At 57.0% G+C, this 18284-nt stretch overlaps 1 protein-coding gene across 3 annotated transcripts in view; it reads right to left on the reverse strand.

The window, feature by feature from the left end:
- The window catches only part of KIRREL3 (kirre like nephrin family adhesion molecule 3), a 592142-nt gene that overhangs the window by 15425 nt on the left and 558433 nt on the right, over positions 1 to 18284 (reverse strand). For all 3 annotated transcript variants that reach the window (XM_020912692.2, XM_070457373.1, XM_070457374.1), the window contains exons 6-10: positions 17271 to 17421; positions 11911 to 12016; positions 6710 to 6858; positions 5146 to 5273; positions 3837 to 3963 (exon numbers count right to left, since the gene is read on the reverse strand). In XM_020912692.2, the coding sequence (XP_020768351.1) occupies positions 3837 to 3963; positions 5146 to 5273; positions 6710 to 6858; positions 11911 to 12016; positions 17271 to 17421 (661 nt within the window). The remainder of the gene's footprint in view (positions 1 to 3836; positions 3964 to 5145; positions 5274 to 6709; positions 6859 to 11910; positions 12017 to 17270; positions 17422 to 18284) is intronic.

Here is an 18284-nt window from a genome sequence, read left to right on the forward strand (position 1 = left end):
GTTCAGTTCGGTTGCTCAGTCATGTCCGACTCTTTGTGACCCCATGGACTGCAGCACGCCAGGCCTCCCTGTCCATCACCAACTCCTGGGGCTTACTCAAACCCATGTCCATTGAGTCCGCGATGCCATCCAACCATCTCATTCTCTGTCATCCCCTTCTCCTCCTGCCCTCAATCTTTCCCAGCATCAGGGACTTTTCAAATGAGTCAGTTCTCCGCATCAGGTGGTCAAAGTACTGGAGTTGCAGCTTCAGCATCAGTCCCTCCAATGAACACCCAGGACTGATTTCCTTTGGGATGGACTTGTTGGATCTCCTTGCAGTCCAAGGGATCTCAAGAGTCTTCTCCAACACCACAGTTCAAAATCATCCATTCTTCGGCGCTCAGCTTTCTTTATAGTCCAACTCTCACATCCACACATGACCACTGGAAAACCATAGCCTTGACTATGACCTTTGTTGGCAAACAAGTCACCTCGGCTGTTGGATTTTAAGCCATTCCCTCATATATCCAGTAGAGGGCGCGCTCTCCTAACAAATCAGTGTCCTTGGCCGGACAGGCAAACCAGGCAGGAAGGGAAATAAAAGGTGTTCCTCCCCCAAGTGGGGAATTGCCCCACATAGATGGACTGGGCTGGGTACGTTCACAGCCTCCATCTCACAGGTGTCTCAGGAGATCCCTTAGTTCATCACCTTGTCTGCCTCCATGTGCATACCAGCCAGCCCAGGTGGGACCATGGCTCCAAAGCTGACCTTGATGTTATCATATCCGGCCCAGCTGTGCGTGGGTGTACAGGTCATGATCATGGACGTCCCCGGGGACTCCTGGCTCATTTACCACATCAGACAGCCTGGAAGGTCCACCAGGAATCCGGCAGTGCTACCTGTCCGTTTCTGCCTGTTTGCTAACCCAAGTCTCCCCTGCATGGTGCCCGCCTGGCAGTGAGACGGGGACGGAGGAGACTGGGGCTCCTGGCTAGGCTGGGTGGTTGAGGCGGGGGGTGCAGGGGCGTTAACTCTTGTGCCCTCTTCCCAGTCCCTGGGGTAAAGTTTGGGGCTTAGGTGGCAGGTAAGAGAACTAAAGCAAGGGACCTGGAGGGCGGGCAGATTTATGCTGGGAACAAAACAAAAATTGCTCCAAACATATTTGCTGTATATTAGCCACCTGAATTAAAGCAGATTTGCATTTCCACGAGTAGCTCTCAGCCAAGGGGAGAAACATCCTGGGAATCGCCGAGGTGACTCCTATTGCATTTAGGCTGGGAAATGGCTTGACCCTGGGTGTGGGGGGACCCTCATTATAAGGGCTCCCACCCTTAGGGGTTTCTCTCTTAGATCCCTCAGCTCCAAGAAGCCTTTGGCTTTTGAAAGGCAGGAGTGCTGCTGGGCTGAAAGTGATGATCCCATAAAACCTCTTCGCCTTCACTTCCCAGGAACTAGGATTTCCCTGGTAGGGGTGGGGTGGGGTGTCTTAGCTGTTCTAAAAGTGACCAGGAAAGACCCTGATGCTGGGAAAGATAGCGGGCAGGAGGAGAAGGAGGTGACAGGGGATGAGATGGCTGGATGGCATCACTGACTCAATGGATACGAGTTTGAACAAACTCCAGGCGATCGTGAAGGACAGGGAAGCCTGGCTGCTTCAGTCCATGGGGTTGCAAAGAGTCAGACATGACTGAGCGACTGAACGACAACGAAATGCGTACACATATAAGGGCTTCTTATAAGAAAACAGAAATCCGGGTAAGGGTAGACAGGGTTAGGGGAATTGGAAGGCAGCAGCAGTATGCTTTCTATCCCGTTTCTGCAAATCCCAGGTTTGAGCCCAATCGGTCGAGATCTAGGCAAGTTTATTCCCCAAAAGGCGATGGCCAGCAGTAAGAACCCAGCCTGGGTGCCTTTGGTGAGAACCTCATCTCATTTGGGGTTTGTTGGTAGTGTGGGTCCCTTGGGTACAGGCCCTTCCCAAAGGTCTTCACCATCCCTCCACCTGTTCTCCAGACACAAGTACAGATAAGTTCATTCCCAAGTCTACTCCAGTGTGGGCTGGCAGGGTCCTCTCTGTGGGCCATTTCATTCATCCCCCTGCCTTCTTGCTTCACTTCAGTCTCTTGGGTGTTTCCCTTCCTCGTGGCCAAGGGGAGCCTGTGTCAAAGGATTGGAGGCAGAGGAGGGGATTGGAAAGAAGGACGCTGGAGGGTACAGATCATACCCTGGAGAGACCCCAGGGCCCAGGCTGGGGTGTCCCATCCAAGAGGAATGTCCCTCTGGATGTGCTGCCTCCTCAAGAAACTGCTTTGATGCTCATTGGAAAATGCTTGAAAGTCTGAAGTGACGCGCATTTCAGTCCCTCCTGTATCGACCATGCTTCCCCCAGACACGAGGATGCTCCTTGAAAAGCTTCAGGCTTGCGGGGCCACGTGTGAGTCTGAAGGTCCCCAGCCGGACTGGTCACAGGGCCATTGGAGCAAAGCTGGCTGCAGTCACGGGCCACCACGACTCCCTGCGCCCTCCCGGGGGGTAGTGGGGAGGCCACTGATTTCACCAGGGCCTGGCGCCGGAGGAGCCGAGTGTCAGACACCGGAGCCGGCAGGAAAAGGCTGCAGCCCGTGTTGCCATGGATATACGGAGGCGCGATCAGATGCTGTTATTTTTAGCCCTGCAGCGCCGATTTATTGGTGGCATCCTGGGGACACGTAGGAAAGGCAGGAAGGCTCCCGAGACCGGGTTCTGCCCGGGACAGACGGCTCTGGGGTCTGAGTGGATTCACCCTCCCTCTGGGGGTGGGGGGTAGGGAGGAGAAGAAAGAGGCTGGCTAAGGGGGACAGCAGCGGAGGGGCAGGGGCAGGGTGCGGTGAGGAAGCGCCAAGCTGGTTTGAGTTTCTAGCAAGGGGGAGGCCAGATGAGGCTGTCAGTGGGCAGCTTCCTGGGTCGAGAGGAAGCCACTCGGGCTGACTTCGGGGTCTTGGCTCAGCCCTGCGCCTGGGCCCTGGCCTGCAGCAGCCCCACAGAGTTGGGTCGGTGGTTCGGTTCTTGCCGGGGCTCAGAGCCTCGGGGCTTTGATCCAAGGCGGGCTATGTGGGAGCAGGGACTCACACAGAAACGAAACCCAGCAGAAGGAAGTTGATTGGAAACGCGGGGTCGAGGTGCCCTTAGCGTCCTCACCCTCTCAGACCAGCCGAGCTGGCTGCCGAGTGCACAGGACAGCAGGAACATGGGATTCCCGTCCCGCTGCTCCAGCCTTCCAGGGTCTGACCTGAGCTAGGCCCCCGCCTCTCTTTGACTTCTGCATCCCGTGATCCAGGCCCCGTGCCCTGAACAGCTCACGTGACGGCTCTCTGATAACTCAGCCCGTGTTCTCTCCTGCTCTGCTGTGACCCTACTATAGATAATAAGACCAGTTCCCTGCCCTCAGGGGACCCCTTGAACTTGGCCCTGTGGGGATGGTGGTGGGTCTTCCTGAGCGGTTCTAATGCAAAGGGAAGAGGTAGCCCAGGAGTTGCAGAGATGCCCTCTAAAATTCCCCACCAGGGCCAAGGTCAAGGTCAAAGGATGGATATGGGATCTACGTTTGTTGCCCATTGACCCTCTGACCTCTTTCCTGGTCAGGAAAAAATCCATCAGCCATCACTCTTAGGGCTGAGATCTCGTGGAAGAAGCACCCAGGAGGGAGGTGACCAGGAAACCACCCTGGTCCCTCCTCACATCCGGGCTGGGTTCTGACGTGGACTTGAAGAGGTGGATGGAACACTATAGACCCAGAGCAAAAATCAAGCCCTCGGAGCAATGCCTGGGACCCTTGTGGCCCACCGCCCCTGCCCTGGCATGAGTGAGGTCTTACCATTGACAGTCAGGGTCACCTCTCGCTCCCCAGCCCCCACCCGGGGCACCACGGCTCGGCACACGTATTTCCCCGCGTCCTCCTGGCGAACGGCTTTGAGGGTCAGGGTCTTCTCATTGCTCAGGACCTAGGAGAGGCAGAGAGGGTCAGACACCGGGGGTAGGGACTGAGCTCTGTCTGAACCAGAAGGGCTGAGAGGCGGGCAGGGGGTGGTGGGGCTAGGTCTGCAGCATCTCAGCTAACAACCACGGGGTAAGGTAGGGGGCAGAATGTCTTATTACACAGCGTGCCAGGTGGACCGTCCTATAGAGGGAGCCCCAGCACAGAGGACCCTGTGAGGTTGAAGATGCTGCAGCCCTAAGCGGTGGGTGCAGGGGGGAGGCTGGAGTGAGAAAGCGCTATCCTGAAGCTGAGGATCCCCTGCAGGAGGAAATGGCAACCCACTCCAGTGAGAATCCCATGGAGAATCCCATGGCAGAGGAGGCTGGCCTGGCTACAGTCCATGGGGGGGTCACAAAGTGTTGGACACATGCGAGACTAACACACTAACTTTTGGAGGGATGAGAAGGAAATAGGCTTTGGCATGCGATGTCTGAGTTGAGATCCCAGCTTCAGAGGTGCCTCCTTGTGTGGCTCTGGGCTCTAGTTCTCTTCTCTGTCCTTATCCCTATAATGGGGCGGTGACGCTCGGAGGACAGGGTGGTGTCCAGCACACAGTGGGGGACACAGAGGTCACTTTCCCCCTGCTTCCCTGCTTGAGGCTCTCACTGGTCCTCCTGGGAGGAGGGAGGTCTGAAACTCTTGGTACTTGAGTCGCTCAGTCATGTCTGGCTCTTGTGACTCCATGGACTATAACCTGCCAGGCTCCTCTGTCCATGGGGTTTTCCAATATTCCAAGAATACTGGCGTGGGTTGCTATTTCCTCCTCTAAAGAACACATACACTTTAAAAGAGGAGAGGCAGGGAGAAAGCAAGGCTTAACCGCAAAGCTGAAGCTAATGACTATTAGGGGAAAGCTGAAAAACCTTTCTAGGGACTTTTCACCCCCAGCGTCTTGGTGACTGTCTGCTTTTCTCATAAGGTTCACGGCAGGGCGAAACTGCGCTGGCTGAACGTGTTTAGGGCTAAGCGGGGTAGGTGTGGGTACCTGGGGCTCCCTCTCCCCTTTCTGGGGCCCCTCTTCCTACAGTTTACACGGGAGGCTCTCACCTCCAGTGTATGAGTGAGAGGGGCCCCGGGAGGCAGGTCCCCCCTGGCCTGAGGTCCCCCCACCCCGCCAGGCTCTCTGCAATCCCGGCTGTGGACTCACCACGCCCGAGCCCCGCTTCATCCAGACGATGGTCAGGGACGGGTTGCCTGTCCAGGCGCAGCTGAAGACGGCGTCCGAGCCGAGGTCTACGAGCACGGACTGGGGCTCTGTGGTCATCCTGGGCCCAACTGCCATGGGAGGAGGGAGGAGACGGGGCTCTGGTGGGCGGGGTGGGACCCTCCTGTCTGCCCCTCCTCTGCCCGAGTGTGCCTGCCCCGTCCATCCACGCCGGCCCATTCCCTTATAGGTCAGTCCTCTACCTGTCTGGGCCTGGGCTGGGAGGTAAGCGGGAGGACCCCTCTCCCCTAGCCCAGCCTCCCTGGGGCCCGCTGGGGAAGTAGGCAGCTCCAGGCCCAGAAAAAGCTGCTCTGGCCCCACTTCTGCCTGGATTTGCCCCCCAGTGCTCTCCCATCCCCTTCCCTCTGTCCTGATCCCAGGAAGCCCCACCCTGGCCCCAGGGTTTGGACGGAGGGGCCTGCCTCCCACCCCAGAATCTCTGTCTGCCTTCAAGTCAACTGCCCACCTCCTTCAGGCCTCAGCAGGTAACCTGGAGCCAAGTTTCCCTGTGCACCTAGCCTAGCTCCTGGGCCACTGCAGGGCTGAGAGATAAGGAGTGGGGGACTCCAGGCCTCCTGTGCAGTGTCAACCCCCACCCCCCACCCTGCCATTATCCTCTATCCCGGCCCCGCCCCGCCTCCTTTTCACTCACTGAAGGGGAGGCCTTCAGGTCCTTTCCCCACACCCCTCCTGTTAATGGAGGCTCCCCTGCCCCCACCCCGCCCTAACCAGAAGCCCCTGCAGACAGAGCCTGGGTCCCCAGAGCAGGTGCAGCGGTGGGATTTCAGGGGCAGTGACAGGCAGGTGTGCAGAGAGCTGCCTTCAGAGAGCAGGTGTGAAACCAGAGTCCGGAGGCCCGCAAGAGTCCCCTGATGCAAACTGGGAGTCACTGTGCTTCCTGCTGAGGCTGGTGGCAGCGAGGGGGCCAGGAATACAGTTTGTAAGAGTGCTTCTGAATCTGTACAGGGTTTTGGATGAGCTGACGTCAACGCTGTGAACACAGCTGAGGGCTGGCTCCCCGAGGGTCCCTGCCTGGCCAGCAGTGAGGATGGGGAGCCCCTGATGGGAGCCTGACCCATCTCGGTCCTCATTCTGCTGCTCATCTGCTGTGTGACCTCAGACCTCCGTCCCCTCATCTGCGTGCTGGGAATAAGAATTCTAGCCTCCCTAGGTGAGTGTTTAAAAAAATAGATTTAATAGTTTTTTTTTTTTTTGGCTGTGCTGCTGTTTGTAGGATCTGAGTTCCCCAACCAGAGATGGAACCTTCGCCCTATGCAGTGAAAGCATAGAGCTCTAACCACTGGATGCCAGGGCAGTCCCCTCCCTGGGAGATTTCGAGGGTCAAGATAAACACGAGACAGTACGTGGGGACGTTTTCTGTAAAGGGCGTGGATTCCGAGCTTGGGAGGCATTCTTATGTCATGTGCAACGAGCCCACGATGGTGCCTCCAGCCGAGAGCGGAGACCAGCCAGAGCCTGTGAGCCAGGGAAGGCCCGAGCCACTCACAGTAGACGTCCACCGTGCGGCTGATGTTGGTGCTGCCCAGGGCGTTGGTCACCTCGCAGGAGACGGGCTCCGAGAAGTACGTGTAGTCCACAGTGGTCCGGTACACCTCCCCCGAGGCTTCCTTGATGATCTGGCCCCGCTTGGCCCACCTGCAACACAGGCACTGGGGCTGGTGCGGACCTCCCGCCGGGGGGGGCAGGACGCGTCCCACCCGCTGGAAGATGAGGCCTGGCAAGGGGCGGGGTGCGGCAGGCCTCCAAGGGGTCCCTTGGGGGAGCTTCCACAGCCGGGTTACTTCCGGGGCTTGGGAAGGGGTTGGTGGGGGGGTGGTGGGCTCTTGGCTGTGGGTCACCAGGCAGCCAGCAGCACTTGACTGATGGGTTATTCTGGAGGGAGGTGGGTTGACTTTCCAGTGGGTCTGCCCACGTGGCTGGCCAGGCAATGGTTAACCCAACCGCCAGACTCCAACCGCCAGACCCTGCTCTGAGCTACCTGGGGGGGTCTAGTCCTGGACCACATTGGAAAAGAAGGCCAAGCCTGTGAGTGAAGAGGCCAACGTCTAGAGGTGTGTGCCCATTCATGCATGTACACCTGCACACACACGTGTACACACACGCACGGGCATCAGGAAGCTTGATTTCCAGACAAGACAAGAAGCTGATGGAGAGGAGACAGGTGTGGTCTCGACTGCCCGCCCTCCTGCTCGGGCAGCTCTCCCAGTTCCCCTGTCCTGACTCCTGTCCCCAGCGTGGGTCCCATCATAGTGCCCCTCTCTCCCGAAAGCCCTTCAGTCCTCTCCCAGGCTGGTACTCACTCATGTTCCTCCACCCCCTCTGCCTCCCACCCCGGCTCTGCTCCTTGGGGACCTGGGCTGTCTCGGCACTGCTTTTATGGGTCCAGGGGTTGCGAGGGTGATGGGAAGACAGCTCTGCTGACTTCTTTCATTGGCCAGTTGACTGATGGATGTCTTGGGCCTGGCCCTGGGGCCGTGATCACTGTCCTGGTGCGGCAGACAGCAGAGCACCCCAGGGGTGCGTGTGCCCGTGTGTGTGGGGCTGGGGGCCCTCCTTACAGCTGCGCGAGGAGAGAGAATCAGAGCTTTCCCTGGCTTACTCCTATCATGGTTAAAACTTTTTAAAAACACACTTCTCAACAGGCGCTTCCTACTGTAGTTCAGGCCTGTTTTGGGGTACATGTCTTTTTAAATTTTTTTGCTTTTGGCCACCGTGCGGCACATGGGATCTTACTTCCCCGACCAGGGATTGAACCCGTGCCCCCTGAAGTGTAAGCAGAGTCTTAACCACTGGACCACCAGGAAGTCCCTGGAGCGCATGTCTTTGCCAGGGCTCGGGAGAGTCCCGATATCCCGGGACCACGACTCCAGGTAGCCACATTCTCAGGGCCTCCTTTCCTGGGGTCACAGAGGCCTGGCCCCTGCCCTTCCCTCCACCTGCTCCTGCTTAGCCAGGCCATCCGGCTCGGGAGGTGGCCATCTCCCAGTATCGCACAGAGCACCACGTTGACACTGTGCAGTTATTATCGTGAATTAATGTCAGATCGTTATTAAGAAGACAATTAATAATAACAATTACAGTTTAACAACAGAGCAAACCATAGCTCCCCGAGAGCTGAAGGAGCTTCCCAACAACCCATTATGAGTTATTCATGAATCATTTCAATCTCTAACTTTAATTTAATGACCACACTTAATAGTCAGGCACAGCTCCCACCTGAGGCGGATGAGTTCAGTCTGGGACACACAGTGGGGGATCGGCGTCCAGCCCCTGCTCCACCCACCCTGCAGCCGTGAGGGATGCTACGAGGAGGGGGCAGCCGGCGGGGCTAGGAGGAGACAGGTGAGATCCTCCTGCCCAGCCTGGACGCCTGCCTCTGGTTGCCCACAGCCCAAGGAAGCAGACTCTGCTGGGCAGTCCTCTTCCATTGTTGGGGGCTCCTGGGGGAAGAGGGGGCTTTCTCCCCACCCGTCTGAGGTCCCTCACAGGGTGAACGCTCCCTACTGGGGCCCCCAGGAACTCAGAACAGCTGGGGCTATCTCTGGCCTGGAACTCAGCACTCCTGGCCACACGGGGCTCCTCTTCCCCAGACCAGACTGGCTTCCCCTCTGAGTCAAAGAAGGGAGACGCAAGAGACACTGGAGGTCTGTGCAGCTGCTGCTCCCAGCTCCCCAGGGCCGGTCCCCACCTTAGAAATGGGGGGCCACTGAGGGGAACTCAGAGACAGTCTGCTTCCAGGGTCCCAGGAGGCCAGCTGTAGGGCTGGGTCTCTGGGGTTCACCCCACGAGTCCCCAGCTCACATTTCACTCAGCCAGTCTTTTTCTTCCCTGTCTTTATTCCCCTCCTGTACCAAAAAAAAAAAAAAAAAAAACCCAAAACAAAACCACAAAAACCCTCGGAGGGATCCCTTCCAGAAGCTCAACCCACTCACTGAAGCAGCAGGCCACATGACCAGGGTGAGCCAGAGAGCAAGTCCCACCCTCTCCCAGCTCCCCTCCCATCTCCTCCCCTTCCTGTCCCACCTGTCTCATCTCCCCTGCCATCTCCTCCCCTCTGCTCCCATCTCCTCCCTTCTCTAGTTTCTCAGCTTGGCCTCCTCCTCCTCTTTCCTCCAGTCCCTTCTCTCTCCCACCACCCACATGCCCGCCCCCGCCGCCACCACTGTTTTCACCGCCTCGCCCAGCCCCGCAGAACAGGAGTCAGATTAAGCTTTTCCCAATCAATGTGTAATTTGGCCCGAGCAGATGTAAGAGGATTAATTATTTATATCACACAATCAGGAGGCTGGCTGTCACTGCCAACAAGCTGTCCTCCACAGCCCCGCCTCTCACACTGGCTGGTAGACCCCCGCCCTGTTCCCTGCGTGGTGGGGTGGGGGCCCCGAGACCTCAGAGGGGAGCAGAGAGGCAGGCGAGACATGCTTTAGGTGTGCTTGACCCAGGCGGCTGGTCCAGCCAAGTGACGGCTGAGTCCGGTTAGACGGGCTCCCACATCCCCCCGGGGCCCCTTGCTGGGAGCTGGGGTGGACCAGGGCGCATCTCTGATTTCCGAGATCACAACCTCTTGTGTGAAACAGGAGGAAGCAATCAAGACCAAGGCGGAAGTTAAAAAACAAAGATCCCTTAGTCCCGTCCAGGTCAGTTGGGAAAAATCCATGTACTTAAGTGTTGAGATTGCTCAAGGCCTTTCCTCTTGGATCCCAACACCACGTTTAGAAGGACCATCTGCCTGCTGGGGGAGCGCTCTCAGAGGCCAAGGGGCTGAGCCACAGAGGGTGGGCACAGACACCTGCCTCCTCTCACCACCCGCTTCCTCCTGGGCCACCGGGGCTCCCCAACATGTCCCTGGAGGCCCAGAAGGGCTCCCTGAAAGCCTCTGGAGCCCTGGAGAGTGTCTGATCGGCACTGAAGCATTTTGGGGGCCTCTGGCGAGCTGGAGGGCCAGGAGGGAAGGAGGCAGGTAAGAGCAGGTGCACAGCTGTCAAACCTGCAGGGGACCCGCCTATGTCTCTGGCTCCTCCTCTGTGCCTGACGGTTGACCAGGCTCTGAGCTGCAGGAAGGATGGAGACGAAGGGAAACCACAGGGACCCAGAACCTGCGGAAACCTGCAGGTCCTGGCTCATTACCTTTGTAGTTAAAAACTAAACATAACTTTGTTATAGAAAAGTCACAAGACCGATCCAGGAAGCCGCTGTACTCCCTTCGCCCAGACCCACCAAACGGGGTCAATATCTTGCCACACTTGCTTCTCGATGATCTCTTCAAATGTAGACTTATCCCTTATTATTGCCATGACATGAGGATGAATGTGGGTGGGTCTGCTTGGTAGGGTGTCCGCGGGAATGAAGGGGTGCCCAGGGAATTTGGCACGAGAGGTCGCTTCTGGGCATGCGACACCTGGTGTATAGGGCCTGTGAGCAGAGAGTGAATAGCAGAGAGGAGCCCGCCTGTGGACGGAGCCCAGGAATCGCAGGTGCAGGGTGGAAGCCCAGAGAAAAATACAGACGCTTTGGGCGTCTCCTGCTGCAACTTTGCCATTGTCCCAGCCAAGCCAGACCTGCCCCCTGTACCCACAGGGCCACGGGACTCCAGGGAGCCTGGAGGACATCTGATCTTTCTCCTGCCTCTAGCCCGGTGAATGGTTAAACCCAGAGGACACATGGTTTTCATCCTATTTAAAAACATCCTCAAGGATAAAGACCCTGTGCTTTCCCTGGGCTTCTGGTTCCAGCATTAATTATCTGCACTACAGGGAGCATCGCCTGTGTCTAGCCTGAACCTAGCCTGAACCTCTGGCTGTTTCTTTGACCTGTTTCCTCAGGTTCTGCCCTCTGGGGCCACGCTGCCTCTCTTTGGCTTTGTCCTCCACTCCCACCAGAGGGCTTATTTCCTAGTCTGGGACCATCAGCATCCCTGGCACTGGGCGATGCTGGGAGTCTTATAACCATCTTAATGGTGGGGGGGACACCATCAGGTCTGGGCTGGGGGAAGGAGCGGGGCAGAGGTGAGGGCCGTGGCGGGGAGGGTCTGAGCGTGCCCTGGAGCGCCGCTGAGGCCACTGGCATCTGGAAGTCTCGGGCAGTGGTGGTGCCCAGGCAGGAAGGTGCCCAGAGGGGCCGCTCTGTGCGTTTACAGAGTCGGCGAGCCCACATTCTGGAGCGCTGAGTGCCTGCCACACGAGCTCCACGCTGAGAGCGGTAAGTGACTAAACGGCAGTTCCCGCCTTCGAGAAGCTTGGTCAGCAGTGAGGCGTTCATCAGTGCAGTGAGCAACAGCTGCGGGGGGCCGTGGGCATGATGGATCTGGGTGCCCGATGGTCGGGGCCGGCGGTCCCAGAAACCCCACCCTGCCAGGCGACTGCTTTGGTGAGCACAGGACTAGAATCTGGGTCTGACTGACCGTGCTGGCTTGTTTTAGCTTTTTCTCCTGAGTCTCTCTGCTTCCTTTCAGAAACAAGGGGTAAAGAAGCCATGCAAACAGAAGGAGTGACGCCTTCTGTCTCAGAGGAAGGGAGTGTGTGCTCACGAGGAAAGGGCGAAGTCCACCTGGCCAGGGTGAACGGGTGTGCTGGGGAAGGGTCCCGGACACCCGCGGCAGACCAAGCACCATGCTGGATGCCTGGACCACAGGTCACAGCCCTGCGACAGGCGGGGGTGTCGAGGGGGCCTCCTCGCAGCGTCTCTCACCTGTACTGGGTGACCGCAGGGTTGGCCTTGGCAGAGCAGTGGAACGTGACCACGTTGTCCTCCAACACTGGCTGCGGCTCCACCGACAGGTTGACAAGCGGGGGGTCTGCGGAGAGAAGAGGTGCCCTTGCAGACTGTGGTGCTGTGTGCACCACGGTTTGGGGGAACATGAGGGTAAAGGCCAGGAATTCCACCACCAGCAGCCACTCCTCCGGTGGTCCTCAGAAAACTGGGGGCCTCGGCAGGGGGCTCCCTCCGTCCCTGGAAGTGCCCGATTCAGGCCGTCCTGGCAGTGGGGTCAGGACTCCTGCTATGGATTCAAGTTATTGTTCAGTCCCTAAGTCATGTTTGACTCTGTGTGACCCCATGGACTTCAGCGCGCCAGGCTTTCCTATCCTCCACTATCTCCCAGAGTTTGCTCAAACACATGTCCATTGCGTCGGTGACGCCATCCAACCATCTTGTACTCTGTCGTCCCCTTCTCCTCCTGCTCTCAGTCTTTCCCAGCATCAGGGATGGATTCAAGGCTGGTGCTTAAATGAACAGCCACCCCGGAAGCAGAGCTGTCTGGGCCCCAGAGGGTGCCTGCTGCCTACCTTTCAGCTTTGGGTGAACAAACCACTGCCGGAAAGAGAGGTGTGAAAGGGCATTGCGGGGGTGGGGGGGCATGAGGAGGATGTGAATACTAAGTCCCTTTAAATACGAACTTTTCTGTCTTTGAAATGTCCATCCTGCGTCTCTCTGTGTAACGGTTCTGGTGCATCTGTTACCTTGGCCCTTACAGCCTTCCCCGAGCCTAACCATCTCTGCTGAGTCCTGACGGGTGTCACTCAGTCCTCGGCACCCCAGGCGGGGCTCGCCTTTGTTCCTCAATACGATGAAGCCCGGCTCTCAAGGGCAAAATGGTCAGAGGTGGAGGAAACAGGAAGTCAGAGAGGTAGAGAGAGACGGGGAGACAGAGACACACAGAGGTCATGCAGAAGGGAAGCGGGGGAGGGACGGGGGCAGAGAGACGCCTATGTAGGAGAGATGTGAAGATGAGGGAGGGAAGGAGAAGGAGAGAGATCGAGAGAGAGGGAGAAAGTGCAGAGGCAGAAACACAGAGAAGCAAAGAGCAGACACGGATAGGCTCAGAGAGAGACTCACGTGTTCAGGGAGACACACAATCAGACAAAAATTTTAGACGTAAGGCCAAAAGACCAAGGGGGACTGAACAGATGGAGACAGAAGGTGATAAGGTGCTGGGGAAAAAGCCAAAGACAATAATGAGACATAGAGGAAAGAGACAGGATGATGAACAGTTGGAAACAGAGGAGGTGGTATCCACAGCAGAGATCAGAGGTGGGGGATCAGCCCAGAAAGAGACCTCGAGGCAGCCTGGCCCTCCTGAGCTCAGAGGAGGCCAGTTCAGGACCTGCTCTGAAAGCCGAGCATCCTTGAGCTCTGGGGTAGGTGCCCAGGCCTCAGCACCCCAGGCATCCATGTTCCAGGGGAGCAGAGACGACAGGCCTGGAGGTCTGGCTGGAGCTCAGCTCTAGGCTGGGTGAAGAGGGCAGCTTGGTCCCTGTGTCCTAGTCAGGTCCTGGGGCCAAATCTTCTGCTAGACCTCATCTTTAGGCACAGCTCTGTGCTGGGAGGGCAGGAGGACTTGCTGGGGGGTTCACCCCGTTTTCAGAAAGAGAAGTAAGAAAGCTGGTTTCTCAGAGACCATCTGGAAAATGCTGACCCTCTCTGGGTGCATGTGAAGGGCACCACCGGCGGGGAGCAACACTGCAGCTGCCTGGCCCAGCTCCTGGTTGAGACGACAGAGGGATCCCTGAGCCCCTCGAGTCAACTGCGCAGCTGCCCAGCTACAGACGGAGCCTCACCCACCCTGGAGTTGGGATTGCTTGGCAGTGTGCCCTCCCTGTGCCCTGCTGGTGTTCAAGCTGCCTGCTGGGGTGACGGGCTTGGGGGGAGATGACCCATAGGGCTGCACTGGGCTGTGCAGACAGCTTGTTAAGACGCAGGAGAGAATGCTGGTTCCTGACAGCAGCAGGTGGTCAGCCAAGCTGGAGCTGTTCTCCCCACACCCGTTCTGGACGGGACCACAATTCTGGGAACGTCTCCTATGGCTTGCTTGCCTTTTCCTGGAGAGTTAATTGTGAGGAAGTGTTGGCTACTTCAGTGACCTCAAAGTTGGGTTTTTATTCATTTATTTTTAAATAGGAATTATTTCAATAAAATTTTGTATGTATTTATTTGGCTGTGCTGGGTCTTGGTTGCTGCGTGGGCTTTTGTCTAGTTGCAGCGAGTGGGGACCACTCTCTAGGTGCGGCGCATGGGCTTCCCATTGTGGTGGCTCCTCTTGCCGCAGAGCACGGCCTCTAGGGTGCGCGGGTTTCAGCAGTTGCGGCACGTGGGTTCGGCAGTTGTGGCTCCTGGGCTCTAGAGAGCAGGCTCGTAGTTGTGGTGCAAAGCCTCAGTTGCTCTGTAGCACATGGGATCTTCCCGGAGCAAGGACTGAACCCACATCTCCCACCTTAGCAGGCAGATTCTTCACCACTGAGCGACCAGGGAAGCCCTCTACATTGGTTTTTAAAGCGTGATTCCAGCGGACCCAAAGATGCATGGCCAGGACTTGCTTTGAGAGCTCTGCTCCTATTTCCCAAGACAGCTACACCCCCAGAACCAAACAGCCTCCTCCTGGCTGTTCCCCATCACCTGAGTGGGCTGTCTGCTGGCCCACCCAGCTGAGAACCAGGGCTAGTTCCAGAGCCTCTAGAAACCAGTCACAGAACGTGCGGGGCAGCTCCAGGAGGCCGGTCCCCACCTGGCTGTCCTTTATAAAGTGATGAGACTTCCAGGGACAGAGAGACAAAACACACATCTGCTGGAGGACCTTCTGGCTGTCTGCTCCCTTCCCCTGCTCCCCTCCTCTACTACTGAGCTGCCCGTCTCAGTTATCCTGTGGACGCCTGTCTCCAGAAGCTTCCCCACCTCTTTGCAGCATCCACGGCACCCAGGAGAACAGGCTCCCCCTACACCCTGGGAACCTTCCACACTGGCTGGTCTCATCTGAGCCTCCACCCCAGGCCCAGAGGTGCCACACCCCTCTCTTCGCACTTCCCCTCTGCATGTGCAGGATATGAATTTTCAGAAGTCCACCAGGCTCTGGAGGTATAAATAGTTTATGTCATATCCGACTATTAAACATGGTTTTAATCCCATTTGTGATGTCGGTTGCATAACTTGCAGGGGGGCAGCTTTGATGTAGCTGGCGGAACTGAGATCGCACTGAACAGATGTTACAGCTGAGAGTCTGTTAGAGCTTCCATCAGCAGCCTGCCTCCGCACACGCGTGTGTGTGTGTGTGTGCGCGCGCTCGTGTGCATGCACGTTCAGGGGAAGTATTACATCCAGGAAGGGACGAGAAAGGAGAGAAACTCCATGACTCAGTGATTTTATAGCACATCCATTTGAAGCTTGGCAGCTGGATGCAGAGTCCAGATGCAGCAAGACTTTGGGGGTGTTAAGCTTTCTCTCCCATTACTCAATCTGGGGGCTTTGTCTTCCGTTGGGTAACATCTAAAGACCAAGGGAAACAAACAACAAATGTGTTTTTGCTGAGTTTGGATGCTTCTTGGTTGACTGAGAAAATGAGCAGGTTTGCAAAGGCAGCTCTGATCCAGCCTGTGATGTCCACAGTAAACAGCTGGATGCTTACTGAATGAACAAAGGGATGCGTGGTGGGGAGGGCGGAGAGCAGGAGGGAGGGGGCAGAGAGAGCCTGCTCTTTTGCTCAGCAGGCGTGAGTAGGCACCTTGGGGAGAGGGAGACGAGTGGATGCAGACCTCCCCTCCCTGTGGGGGCTGGGTTCACCGGGGAAGGGCAGCTGCACCCCCATGACAGGTGCTGGGTGCTGCACTGGGGTCGCTGCCCGAATGATTAAACTGAATCCTTCCAGCCAGCATACGAGCCAAGCACTGTTACCTCCATATTCAGATGAGGAAACTGAGGCACAGAGAGATTAAATAACCAGCCCAGCGCCACTCAGTAAGTGGCAGAGCCAGAATTCCAAACAGGAAGGATGCTGAGGCTTTAACCATGACTCCGGACTGCCTTGGACGGGGCCCATCTAGGAAACCAGGCACCTGGATTCTTGGCTTCACCTTGACCTCATTCCTGCTGCCTCCCTCCTGGGGTGGCTGAGACATCCCTGGAAAGAAAGCCAGTGAGGCCCAGAGACTTGGCAAGGCTGGCATCCTCCTCCGGGGCAGACTGTTGTCTGTGTGTCCTGGTAAATCCATCATGGCATTAGTGCACGTTCAGAGGAATGTGTTTTAATAGTTGGTGGGCTGTTGTCATGATGATGGCTTTCTTGTTGACAGAGTGGTTCTGCTTTGTGACGCAGAAACATAGCTTCCCCCCAAGGCTCTCCTGCCAGGACCCAAGAGCCGACCCGCTGGGTTCTTCTGTGGGGGTTCTGTGGCTGGCACAGGCCTCCTGACCAGCTGGGTGGGGGGTGGGGGGCGACGACGGAGGGGCTGCACAGTGGCCACGACAGGCAGCCTGGTACAGGAGGCTCGGATGTCTGCGGCTCTCACGCTCATTCCTCCCAGATTTGGCTTGTGTCTGGAGAAACCTCTGATTCATGGTCAATCCCAGGGCAAGTAGAGACCTTGGACGTCTCTCAGTCAAATGAGACTAGGAACCGGCGTCCCCTGGGTGACATGACCAACTCAGGCCCACACAGCTCATGGGTGGTAGAGCCTTTCTGGGCTGTAGACTACCCCATCCCCCCACATCTTGCTTTCTTTCTATAGTTGGGCCTGCGGCTTGATGCCATACCTGCGACACATAAGAAGCAGGTGGGTGTGGACAGTGGGGCCTGGACTGGGGCAGGGGAAGGAGACATTCCTCCCAGGGTGACCTTGAACTTACACGACCTTTAAAGCGAGAGCTTCCCTCCCATCACCCTGGTCCTTGGCCTGCCCAGAGCCCTGGTGCTCCTGGCTCTTATTGGATGGGGAATGGAAGAGCCTTCTTCTTGGTGTGGATGGAGGTAGAGGGGGGTTTAATAAGCTGGTGAAGATGGTGAATACAAAACCAAGGATCGAACCCATGCCTCCTGCAGTGGAAGTGGAGTCTGAACCACTGGACCGCCAGGGAATCCCTGGTGATGTTTTTAAGGGGACTGTCTCACCTGTGACAGTAAGAAGGATAAAACGGTCCTTCGGGTGCCCAGACAAACCTGCTAGTCACTAGGATTGATGGACCCAGCTCCTGCCACCAGCCGTCCTGCAGGGGCCTGGCCCTGTCCTTCCCCCGACCTGTGCTCTGGGCAGGTGGTCCCTGCCCCCGGCCAGGTTAGTACTCACGCTGGATGTCGATGGTGACCGAGGTCTCCTTCCCTCCGGGGATGGCTTTGTTGGTGGCCCGGCATACGATGCTCTGCCCGTTCTCCACATCGCCGGGGGAAATGAAGAGGGTACTCACGATGCTCTCACGCTTGCCATCTCGGAGAAGGGTCTATGGGTCAGGTGGGGAGAAAGAAGGCCCCAGGTCACTCATCACTCATCACTGGGACAGCTGGGAAGGTGAGCCAGGACACGCGCCAGCCTCGGAGAGGAGGGAGGAGCGCTGTGGATAGAGGTAGGTCAGCTCAGGACACCCAGGGGTGCCCATCTCCATGCAGAGCCACAGGTCACGCTTGGCACGCTGGCCCGACTGAGCGCCAGGCTTCAGGAAGAAAAAGGAACTGGAAAGTGACTTGCCCACCCAGACACAAAAGAAACCAGCTTGGGCTCAGTGGAAACCAGGCTGCCGGTGCTATGTAGAAATGAACTTGTAACTATCCTGCCTCTGGTCTGGGGGTGACTCTGGGTCTGCAGGGAGCGCTAAGACAGGGAACAGTCAGGTGCTGTGGCCCCGGGAATGATGCTGGGTGCAGAAGGGTGCACAGCTGGGGGGTGGGGGGTAAAGGCAGGGCTAGGGTGGAAATGCGTGAAGAATCAGCACACACTGACCATTTCATTACTTTACCTGTATAAACTCTCTCAACTTTTCAATCATTTCACTACCATACCTCACTGGAGCTCAGACTAAGCCACAGACACGACAGGTGCCATCATCTTTCATTGAGCAGTGGAGAAAACAGGTGTGATCAAGAGAGGCTATGGAGCTTGATTAAACTCACTTTGAGTTGGTGGCGGCGATGTAAGCAACAGGATCCTGGAGTGTATTGAAGAGCATCCGCCCCAATTCATGACCACCCCGAACCTCAGAATGTGAAACTATTTGGAAATGGGGCCTTCACAACTTAGTTAAGTAATTAGTAATTAGGTAAGGATTTTGAGACAAGATCACCCTGGATGTAGCATGGGCCTTAAATT

This window comes from Odocoileus virginianus, chromosome 28 (genome assembly GCF_023699985.2).
Source record: "Odocoileus virginianus isolate 20LAN1187 ecotype Illinois chromosome 28, Ovbor_1.2, whole genome shotgun sequence".
Lineage (NCBI taxonomy): Eukaryota > Metazoa > Chordata > Mammalia > Artiodactyla > Cervidae > Odocoileus > Odocoileus virginianus.